This window comes from Dreissena polymorpha, chromosome 15 (assembly GCF_020536995.1).
Source record: "Dreissena polymorpha isolate Duluth1 chromosome 15, UMN_Dpol_1.0, whole genome shotgun sequence".
Lineage (NCBI taxonomy): Eukaryota > Metazoa > Mollusca > Bivalvia > Myida > Dreissenidae > Dreissena > Dreissena polymorpha.
In genome coordinates this window covers 47,264,436-47,276,875 of record NC_068369.1, presented here as the reverse complement: position 1 = coordinate 47,276,875, position 12,440 = coordinate 47,264,436, and the positions used below count along the sequence as shown (strand labels likewise).

The 12,440-nt window shown below is 35.7% G+C and overlaps 2 protein-coding genes across 2 annotated transcripts in view; both read right to left on the bottom strand.

The window, feature by feature from the left end:
* Window positions 1–3,911, bottom strand: part of LOC127861288 (uncharacterized) — a 188,839-nt gene extending 184,928 nt beyond the window's left edge. The window contains exon 1 of the mRNA XM_052399737.1: window positions 3,887–3,911. The gene's annotated coding sequence lies outside the window, so the exon portion shown is untranslated. The remainder of the gene's footprint in view (window positions 1–3,886) is intronic.
* LOC127859727 (uncharacterized) overlaps window positions 1–12,440 on the bottom strand; it is a 29,124-nt gene that overhangs the window by 4,542 nt on the left and 12,142 nt on the right. The window contains exon 2 of the mRNA XM_052397234.1: window positions 551–3,911. Within this exon, the coding sequence (XP_052253194.1) occupies window positions 551–3,817 (3,267 nt within the window). The 5' untranslated portion in view covers window positions 3,818–3,911. The remainder of the gene's footprint in view (window positions 1–550; window positions 3,912–12,440) is intronic.

The window sequence follows — 12,440 nt, the reverse complement described above, 5'->3', positions numbered from 1 at the left end:
ATAAAAATGAACTCTGATCTGGAAAAACGGAGCTTAACACGTGTAAGTAAAGTGATGTCTCAGATGAGACTGTGCTGATGATTTGTGCCTATATGGTATATTTTGTTTAAACGAAGTCTTTTCTTAGCAAAAATTCATTTAAAGCTGAAAGTATAATCCCTGATTAGCCTGTGCTGACTACACTACACCACCCACTTGTTGATTAATATTTTTTTTCAGGAACATAAAAATTGTGCCAAGGAAGATCCTGACATATTGAAGTTGAGATAACAATCTCTTTGAATTTGTTAATGACAACTATCTCCGTTAACTATATACTGTAAAATCATTATTGTTAATAGGGCATTCATTTTCATTGATTCTGTGGGTTTAACAATGCATAAGTTTTACACAATCACATCGACAAATGACTCATAACACAGATTCTTCATTTTGTTAACAAAATATGAAATCTCCAAATGCACTTGTTGACGAACCACTTAACCACTAAATTCAATGCCCCACAAATACAAATACATTTACAGTACACATAAAAAAAAATAAAACTTACATCCTGGTAGCCGTAGTCATATTGCATGTACTGGTCCTGCATCTGGTAGGGGACCCCGTAACCATGGTGATCACCAGGCGGCTGTGTGTCTTGAACGGGCACCAGCGCCAGCTGATGTTGGTGGTGTGGTGGTGACCTAGCGCCTGACTGGCCCGGAGGAGGGCTTATCAGGCGGAGGTTGATGTCCACACTGATACGCTGTCCGTCCTCAGTCATGATCTCTTGGGTGATGGGCTTCAGCTCCATGTGGCGCCTGAACGGCGACGACGGTTGAACTGCGGTTGGTTGGAGTTCGGTTGCCACAGGGGGCGCCGGTTTGTTTTCCAATGGCTGAAGCCTGGTTGGTGTTCCATAACCGCCAAGATTCTGGGAGTAGCCTGCGTCGTCTGTTTGCTGATTTGGTTGGTAAGCATTCAGGGGTTTGAAGAGCTGGCCCTGATTGGGCAAAGGTGCCGGAGGTTCAAATCTCTGCGCCTGCTTAACTTGTGGATTGGTATTCCAACGTTTTGGACCGCTTCGGCCAGGAAGTTCTCTAGTAGGTTTGTTGCCCTGGGCTGATTCTTTTTTATCAGACAAATGGGCAGCCCTCTTTGCCCACAGTTCTTCTGCAGACGAAGGTTTGAAGCCCACAGGAAACTGTTCAGGAGGCTGGTAGCCCATGTGCTGTGGTTGCGCAGACTGTGCCTTCTTTGCACCATGTTTCTTTTTTGGTTGCACTTTTGGGGTGATAAAAATGTGATCAAGTTTTTCTTCTTCCTCTTTTTTCTTGTGTTCAATATCTCTGTAAGTCTTTCTAGGAAGCATACCATAGTCTTGTTTATTCTTCTCAATGTAGTCATACTTTGGCGCCTTTGGGTTCACAATTTCCATTCTCTCCACATCATCAGCATCATAAAAGTCAGGTTTTGAGTCCTGTTTTGCCAATTCCATTTGGTAATACCTCATGTCTTCTTGGTATGGGTTACTGGGAGGATTTCCCCATTGGTCTTGCTGTTCGAAACCATTGTAATCTAGGGAATCACGTGCAAAGCCAGCCCTATCTTGTGAGTATTCCAGGGAATCTCTTGGATTGTCATTTTCCTTATCATAACTTTCCCTTCGCGCATATCTTGGTTCCAAATCTTTCTCTTTATTCTTTTCAATTCTTCGTTTTAAGTCTCTCTGATATTCAGCCTCTAACAGCAAATCTCTCTCATCCATTTCGGTATTCTGTTTCCGCAAACCGCGCAAATTAGTTTCATCTTCCCTTCTGGGTTCCCTGTCAAACTCAGCTCTATCTTGTTTCAGTCTATCATACCCGTCTCCAGATTTATAAGAGCCACCAGCTCTATTATTCTTTCCCTTAAAGTCAGAATCACCGTTCATTTCCTCTGACCTATCTTCGTACCTGTCCTTTTCACCATTTACTGGTCTTTTATTAGTATTTCTATTCTCATACCTTTCACTCGGTTTGTCTTTAGACTGTCCCTTTCGGCCACTATCAACCTTTCTACTTCTAGATTCCCCATAACTCGCCACAGTATAATCATCCCCACCATAACCTCTCCTATTGGGATCCATTTCCCTAAAAGTGGTCGTATTCTTTTCCTCTATATCTTCCAATCGACTACTCACAAACCTATACTCCTCCTCCTCCTCCTTTGTGAAAGAAGGCGACTCAACATACACACGCTTAATTTGACCGTTTTCCGCTTTTTCACGACTCTCCGGTTTTGGAGTATGGATTGTATCTAAGGGTGGATGCTGGGGTGGTAAAGTCACCTTGGATTTAGCAGAAGCTGTTTTCTCGGTTACCTCTCTAGGTGGTTCCCACTTGGGCGTAGATGGGGGTAAGTCTCTTTTCGGTGACCTTGCGTACGGTGTGGGTGCCCGGTTGTCAAGATCTTGGTTTTGGTAGTCGCGGCTTGCAGGTTTACGAGATCCTGCGCTAAATTTAACTTCCTGACTTCCGCCCTTTGAACTTGTCTGTCTGTATTGAGATGTTTCTTGGGCGCGTTGGATATCTGGATTACTCACAGCGTAAACCTGACTACTACTACTACCGCGTAGACTTGTGACTGGCTCTTTTTCAGGGGGTGGGGTAGTTTGTACGGGGGGTGAGGGAGGGTTGTCACTGCGGTTAGTATTGTTTGTTAGGGCCTGTGTGTCAAAAGGGAAAGGAACAGTCAAATCATCAGCTAAATCAGAGCGGTTTGCGTCCAAATGTTCGGGGCCTGCGTTGCGATCGCGATACGTATCTTGCCCTGCTTCGTCAAACGGTCTGAAATTGTTAGAAGATGAAAGATTTGATTTTGAAGGATGGTCAAAGATATTAAGGTTGGAAAACTTTTTTGAATCAAACTCTTTCAAACCTAATGTTTGCTGATGGTATGACGTTGGTGGAGAATAGTTAATTGAATCAAAATTCTCGTCGTCACTTCCAACAGAAGGAGTTAAATTTCGCAAGTCTAACGGAGGGATACTTTTTAATCTCTCATCATTGTCAACAGGGATGGGTTTAGACTGTGAATGCAAACTTAAACCAGTGTACTGCTGTGTAAGAGCTCTGTGCTGAGGGTTAAAAGTTAAGCCAACATTCAACAAATGCACATCACTTCTATTAGCTACATCTACAACATTCGAAAAGCCACTGGCAGGAGCTTGATGATTCTTGTTTTTATTCTTCAGTCTATTGTGTTCGTACGAATCTGGATTATAGTCATCTGAATTGTTAGTGCGGCGAAGCGTTATTTGCGGATTTTCAAAACAGCTTTCTATCCCCTCTGTGGTTTGCTCTACATCACCACCACCAATAACACTCACAGATGAATTTCTGTTATTAGGATATCCTGTTTCACTAGATTTTAACTGTGTATACGAAGGTCTATCCAAACCAGTGATAAGGTTAGTTTTTCCTACACCAGAAGTATGACCAGATCTAATGAATTCCTTCTCTAAATTAGAATGATTCTTTGCTACTGTGTTAGTTTCCTGATTAATATTTGATTCTAAAACATGTAAAGAAGGTTCAGAAATGTGCTGTGGAACACCAGCAATGTTTGTAGCGTTATTTGCAACACGCTTTGTCACAACATCCGTAGATGGCACAACATTTAAAGCAGACACTGACACAGAATGCTTGGAAGAAGGTGCAGTGTTCCCAGATTGCGAGTGTACGCTGCCAGTAGGGTGCAAAAGCTCGCAACTCAGTGTCGAATTCTGGGTAACTATTCGTCCGTGCACAGATAAATGTCTAGGTGAACTGTGATTTGAGTGAGATTTGGACATATTACCTCTCTGAGTCCATGGCAAGGCCGGGATTCACATCGGCTTCCCAGTTAGGCTTTCAAAATAGACATTAACATCCGGCCTTTAAGAACACCTGGAACGATAAAAGAAATGCTTCCTATATGCCTGAATAACCATGGGTGGTGAAAAAATATTCTATAGAAATTGTTGTGCCCGCTTGTTTAAATAACTACCATGTGTAAAAATAACACAAATGAACAAAATAATTGTAGCAGAAATATAATACTGAGCAGTTTTCTGACATTACACAATTACAGTATTGTTAAAAGTAATTTTAAGTCTATCCAGCTGAGAATATTATATATGTTATTCAAAATAATTACAACACGTGATGTTTCTTACAATAAGCACCATGCATATCAAAGAATTTCTCATGTTATGTTTCACAAGTGTACAGTGAATACACATATGGCATTCAACCATTTACAATTTAATCCTCTATACCAACTGTTCAGTTTATTCTTCAAAACATACTGTCACAAGGACATATTGATCTCTTTAGGTTTATAACGTGTTTGTTTTATTTACCTTATATATCTACTTTCAACAGCTTAATAATTTTATGACATTTACATCTACATCTTAATATAATAGAAACTATTTAAACTGCTAGATAATGAAGATTAAAAATGAGTGCTTGTAAGTTGTTTTGGGTATCATCTTATAAATTATAATATAATTATACTGTTACTCTTCACAGTTTGTAGGATTAAAACTATTCATCTTTTTGTTACACTCCATGCTTAAATGTGTAGATTACGCTATCCTAAGATTATTTGAACTGTTAACAACAGATAAAAAACCAGTAACCATGTTTAATAAGATTGAAATATAGGCATACAGTTATATTGTAGAACGTTTGACAGACAGAGACTTGCAGAAATCCGTAACAGATCATTCTGATAAAACTAAGACATTGCAAAATAATATGTATATTTTGTAACACAGTTATAAAAATTAATTCAGTGTTTGGGTTAATTCCCTAACACATCACATTCAAAGGTATACTCACAAAGGCAGATGATAGAAATACATCACAGAGAATTTCTCATGTTATGTTTCACAAGTATTTACATACAGAAAACTAAGACCAACAAGATCATTAACGCACATTTATGCCTTTCCTCTTTCACAATTTAAGCATTAAGTATTTCCTAAGTAACAGGATTCACTCAATATCAAAGAACTTGCAAGTTCTTAAATACAAGACACAAAATGTCACAAAGCAATTGCATACTTTTATGCCCTCAAACTACTCTTGATAACGCTACTTGAGTTTTACAGCCTATGAACCATACCTAAATTTATGATACATAAGAATATTTAAGGTTGACTAGATCTATATACTTAACATACTTGTAATGTGCCAAACGGAAGGAACTCGGGTATTCACAATTTTAAACTATCGTAAAATTTATCATTTATCTTTATCCGTTAATCAATATTTTTCCTTGTTTGAGAAAGAGAAGCATCAAACAGGAGATGTTTTTCAAGCACATTTGTCCCCAAATTTGCAGCCAAGTCTTCAAAATATTTAATAATAATTAGATTCTTTTAGTATTGCATGACCCTGTCAGCTTGACCTTTTGCTGTTTACCTTAAATAAGCAAGTTCCTTTCCTATAATTACCTGATAGGCAAATTTAGATGTGGTCAAAGCCTACTCTAGCCTGCAGAAAGAAATTACAAGATGCAAACACCTGTGACCTTGACATTTGAACTTAAAAGTCAATATGCATTTTCATTCTCTCACAGGTTACCCAGCATAGTAATTAAGATGATCGTGGATGAAAGTGTTCACTAGATATATTGTGAAAACTAAGTTCATGTTACAAGCCAACTGACCTTGAACTTTGCTAACTGAGGTCCTCAAAATACAGTAACATAGATGTCTCACTTTCCTCACAATAAATCTGCATGAGATGGTTGTGGGTAAAAGCATTTTCTTACTTATATTGGTTTACGGAAAAAAAAGCGTAACAAGACCCTGTAATTTGACCATAACTCTTTCAGTGCGGGAACCGAATTTTGAATGCCTTTACAAACAGTTTGGATCCAGATGAGACGCCACAGAACGTGGCGTCTCATCAGGATCCAAACTGTTTGCTATTCTGATAGTATTCTTTGAAAAAAAATCTAAGAAAATGCTAATTTTAGAAATTCAGCAGACAACATTTTAGCAGACGACAAATTTCCCAGCATGCAAAGGGATAAACAATCCATGTTAACTGATAAGCATATTTTAAACTTTCAAGTAACTAACATGCAAGTAAAATGCAAGATCAGCTAGTTCTTAAGATATCATGCACAAAACAATTTGAACAAGAATGCCAAGTTGCCACAAAATAAACACATTTAAAGACCTGGGTTCCGTTAATCAAGTTTCATGTCTATAAGATTTAAAAACCATTTGAGTTATAAAGCTGACATTCATTTGGCATTCAAGGGCCATAATTCAGAAGTACATAAGGGGATCTGGCTGGTTAACATACTTTGAAAAACAATTAGACCAAAAACATTTTCAACAAATTTCATGGTGATCTAATATAAACTGTGTAAATAAGAGAGTGGACAACCTAACTTGACAACTTTTTGTAATACAGGGGCCATAATTCATTTTGCAGATATATTATGCCATCAAACATTATCATCAAGTTTCATGATGATCTGATGTAAACTATAATTGGGCCTTGCTCTGTTAAAAGGGGGTTTAATGCATGTGCGTAAAGTGCCGTCCCAGATTATCATGTGCAGTCTGAACAGGCTAATCTGGGACAACACTTTCCGCAAAAACTTAAAGTTTTTCTAAGAAGAGACTTTCTTGGAACAAAAAATATCATAAAAGCAGAAAGTGTTGTCCATGATTAGCCTGTGCGGACTACACAGGCTAATCTGGGATATAATTTACGCACATTCATTTAACTCCTTTTTCACAGAGCAATTGATTTGTTTACCTTACACAAATTTGCATGATCATGAATGAAAACATTCTCAAGGTATCATGCAAAAGCAAATTTTAAAATTAAATGGCCCTGTTACCGTGACATTTGACCAGTTGACCTCAAAATCAAAAGGCGTCTTCTTTACTTTGAAAATAGCAAGATACCAAGAGTTCTTAAGATATCACCCAGATATGATGTTCATGTTACAGCCCTTTGATCTTGAGCTTTGACCTGTTAACCCCAAAATTTATAGTTGTGTTTGTTTTCTAACAAGAAACTATCATAACAATTTTATTTTTGTAGGATAAAGAAGTCTGTAGATATTATGCAGATATGAATTGGTCCACAGAATTACCAACCATTTAAAAGATGCAAAACAATACATCCCTGCATCTTTAAAGGGTGGAGTAGAATGCATATAATAATTGGTTGAGTGGTATGTTGATTTTCATATGTTTGGCATATTCATGTAAAATGAACAACAGCATGCCAATAATTACACAGTAATTACATAGTAATCATAGTGAAGAAAAATTTAACTTTACAAAACAATGTTTAACAAGAGTGCCAAACTGTCACAAGATACGCCCGTTCGAAGGTTTTGGACGCCATGCTCAATGCTTGAAATGCACTAAGTGACCTCGAAACCAGGTTACTGACTCGGCATGACCCATATTTGAACTTGACCTAGATATCATTTAGGCGTAACATCTGACTAAATTCGGTTAAGATCAGATGAAAACTACTACAATAAGAGAGCTGACACCATGCTAAATGCTTGAAATGCACTAAGTGACCTCATGACCTTGTTTTTGACCCTGCATGACCCATATTTGAACTTGACCAACATATCATCTAGACACAACTTCTGACCAAATAAGGTGAAGATCGGATGAAAACTACTTCAACTTGAGAGCGGACACCATGCTAAATGCTTGAAATGCACTAAGTAATCTCGTGCCCTCGTTTTTGACCCTGCATGACCCATATTTGAACTTGACCTACATATCATCTAGATACAACTTCTGACCAAATAAGGTGAAGATCGGATGAAAAACTACTTCAATAAGAAAGTGGACACCATGCTAAATGCTTGAAATGCACTAAGTGACCTCATGACCTCGTTTTTGAACTTGCATGACCCATATTTGAACTTGACCTACATATCATCTAGACACAACTTCTGACCAAATTAGGTGAAGATCGGATGAAAACTACTTCAACTTGAGAGCGGACTACCATGCTAAATGCTTGAAATGCACTAAGTAGCCTCGTGACCTCGTTTTTGACCTGACATGACCCATATTTGAACTTGACCTACATATCATCTAGATACAACTTCTGACCAAATAAGGTGAAGATCGGATGAAAACTACTTCAATAAAAAAGCGGACACCATGCTAAATGCTTAAAATGCACTAAGTGACCCCGTGACCTAGTTTTTGACCCAGCATGACCCATATTCGAACTTGACCTAGATATTGTCTAGACACAACTTCTGACCAAGTTTGGTGAAGATCGGATAAAAACTATTTGAATTAGAGAGCGGACACTGCTGTGGACGCAGCCGCCAGCACTCCGCCCGCCGCAGGTGAAACTATAATCAACCCGTTTTTAAAAACGGTGGTATAAAAACTATTCTAGATTATATGTCAATACTGATTAGAATAGTTTCATTTGTTAAGAAATACTATGTCAGGTAACACTATTCATTATTCAAACCATCTAAATTCTTTTTTAAATGCTAAAATAATATAAATATTAATTATAAATGTAACATTCCAAGTATATTATTCAACTAAGTCTTTATAATATAGTTATAAAACCTAGAACTATTTCCGATAATAAAATTAATGTGTGAGCTTGGAATCTACATTTGTCATAAATAACATTTTTAATTTGACATTAAAATACTTTTTTTTACAAAAACATCATGATAATTGTTGTATTACGGATAATTACCCAAGAAAATATTAAAACTATACGTTGAAAATGATTAATATAACAAAATCAATAACATTTACCTTAAATAAATAATATACTACACTTTGCTGTATTGTTCCTTAATCACTGAATTCGTTTTGATTCAGAGCAAGTTATGTTTTAACTAATAATTAATCCTCGCGATTTAATTCCTTAAAATCAGACATTGAAATAGTTGTTAATTTAGAGACTATCAACTAAACAATAACAAGAATAATTAATTTGATATTTTATTTTTCTTCATAGTTTATGTATAAATACAATTGTATATTATACAAATCTACATAATGATAAAGTCACACATTTAGTGATTAAAAGCTCGATTTTAAAAAGGGAAAAAAGAATTCATTTTAAGAAAAACTATCAGGTTGAGGAGTCATCGAAATATATTGTAATATTCTGAGATAACATGACACGGTTATATGAGGTCAAAATGCTAATGAGGCTAAGCATATGCTTTATACTTTGTTGCATTGAGACAATTTTTGCACTAAGCCATCAACATTGAGTAGTAGATAAAAAAAACGTCTAAATCTTGATAAATGTTTCCTCCCAATTAGTTATAGTTCTATTTCAATAAATCATGAATAAACACTTTTTATAGTTGCTTTTTAATGTAATTTTTATTCAAACAAGAGATGTGTTTGTCAAAAACAGAATGCCCCATAATGCACAGCTTTGAAGCCATATATATGACCTTTGACCTCGAAGGATGACCTTGACCTTTCACCACTCAAAATGTGCAGCTCCATGAGATACACATGCATGCCAAATATCAAGCTGCTATCTTCAATATTGCAAAAGTTATGACCAAGGTTAAAGTTTGGTTAAAGTTTGGGACACACACACACATACAATGACAGACAGGCTAAAAACGATATACCCCCTATCATTTGATCTGGGGGCAAAAAAAAAATGTTGTATAAGCATTACTGGTTATTTTTAGATAACTCGTGTAGATCACTTGAAAAAACCAACTGCATTTCCTAAACATAAAACAAATTACAAATAGAAATGGTCCGTACTCTGTGAAAAAGGGGTTTAATTGCATGTGCAGTACACACAGGCATATCATGGACGACACTTTCCGAGTAAACTGATTTTTGCTTAGAAGAGACTTTCTCCAAACAAAAAAATATCATAAAGCAGCAAGTGCAGTCCCTTATTAGCCTGCGCATACTGCACTTTATTCACATGCATGAACCCCACTTTTCACAGACCCTCGGTTAAAACAATTCTTTCCAAACTTAAGCGAGTATATACGATTTTTTATATGTGTTTAATTGTAATATATTGATAAAATATGTTACTATAACATAAAATGGGAAAGAAAAATTATACATTAAAGCCGAATTTCATTAAATGCTGCGCAAAGACAAATTAGCGCCCCGAGCCGATTGTGACTACATATTTTTCCTACAATAACCGAAGGCATTCGTCTTTGAATTAGGATCGGAGTTAGTGTCGTGTGTCGTATGAATAGATATCATTGCAGGAATTCAAATAAACCGTTAAAACTAAGTTTAGATTCACATCATACATGTATGGTATACATGCTGGTGAATTTGGCTGTACACCGTTTTCAATTTCAGAATTAAATATCTGGCTTATTTTGCATTTTTCGACACATGTTCTTTTATCTTTTATTTTAATTTATATTGAAATATAATATATAATAAATCTTTACACGTTTTATATAAATTCATAAATATTTGACAAAATGTATATACCTGCTTTAAAGCTCAACAAAATTCAAACAAAAAGAAAACTCTGTTTAAGAACAAAAGTATACTTGACCGCAAATTTCAATCGGAACAGTGGCTGAAATACGTTTATAAAGAACTATTATAATAAGATCAGTAAGCTCTTCAAACTGTTGTTTGAACACAGGGTTCTCACGAAATTCCAAACCAATGTTATGTTCCTAGAGACGTTATGTCAACATCATGATAAACTTTGTCACAGTATAAAATTAATGGACTCTCTCATGTTTAAGATGTGACATTAAATCAATATCGGACTGTGAATGTTTAAGATAATAACAAATAATACACTGTCATTGGTTAATTCAAAAGTTACAAAATTATAATCACTTAAAGTTTAAACTTGAAATGTGGCAACTCCTATTCATGACTTTTTTCAACACAGGCACTCGTATTTCTGAGGTTACTTGTGGCACAAGACCATTGTTCCTGTTTGACAATTTCAATTTCTTTGCATGAAACTGATATACAAGTTGGAAGTTAATCATAAATTTTTATAAAAGAATGTCAATATTTATTTTTTCATTTATGGTTCAATAAACTACCCAACTTTTGGCTGGACAAAGAATTGATGCTTTTCATTATAAACAAGTAGATTTTTGCATTGAACTATTCCATAGTATGAAAATCACCTTGATTTTCCCACAACCCTGTTTTAGACATGACATTCAAGGTTTGTGATTTTTTTTCTTGAACAAAACTAGTAACTGTTGATGTATTACTGATTCAGAATTCAGATACATACATACACAAAATGATGAGCCACAAACTTAAACAAAACTAGGTCAAAGTAAAGCTGACTTACTTAAAATGAAAATACAGCATATTTTATATGTATTAATAAAAGGAATGCTATATCGAACACCATGATCTGTGTCAGGCCTATAATTGTTGAACAGTCTTTTGAAATTAACTAAAAATAAAACAAGGTGGCGTGACTACTTCATGCGCTCTGCACACCGCTAATATTTGTGAGAAACATTGGAGGCAAGATTAATCAAAGTCCTTTTTTGGAAACAGGAAATAAAAATATAGAACAAACAAGAAAATACATATTAAAAACATTCAACCTTCAAGAGTTACCTTGACCTTGGTTTGATTCATACATGTACTTATGCTTTTTGCATGTGGTCTCGATGAGCATAGTATTTGAGCCTGATTCATAAAAAACACTGTCATTTAAAGGGTTTAAAGGCTTAGAAGCTGACACTGAAAACAGACATTTAAAATTGCTGCTTACAAATTTAATCCTTAAGTGTGACAATGATCTTGGCATATTGATATCTTGAGATGGGGTGAAAATTTAAAGGACTGTGTGGTCTTTATGTTGAGTCGGAGTGATGACTTGAATGCACATACATATGGCAATAAAAATAACATCAATCTCTGCTCTGCAATGAAGAATATCTTATATTCCTTTAATAAACAGATAATTGTGACTGATCCATGACCAACACTTTAGACAGAGATTAAGAGGAAATGGGATTATTCAGGGATATAAACTAACAGTTTGACCTGGAAGCTCGCACTTGTTCTTTAAGAAGTAATCAAAGAAACAAGAATTTCACAGAAAATTGTTGAGTCAAGCAATAATAGTACAGGACAATCGCTTATGGAGTAAATTTTCCTGTATGCCTGTAAAGCATGAAACACCTAAATATGCTAGAGAAATCCTGGCATCAATTTATGAAAAACATAATGATTATATGTTGAGAAAAAATGTAGGTGCTATTATTGTCCTATAGCGTAGTTCTCACATGAGTGCATGTTAGACGTTTTAGAAGCTTGAAATTCATATAAAGCACTTTTACTTCTTTTAAAACCATTCAACATGATATTGTGATAAATCCTCAGCTTCAGTAGGGGATTGACATCATGACCTCCAGAGTGGTAGTCAGACACTACAACTATAACC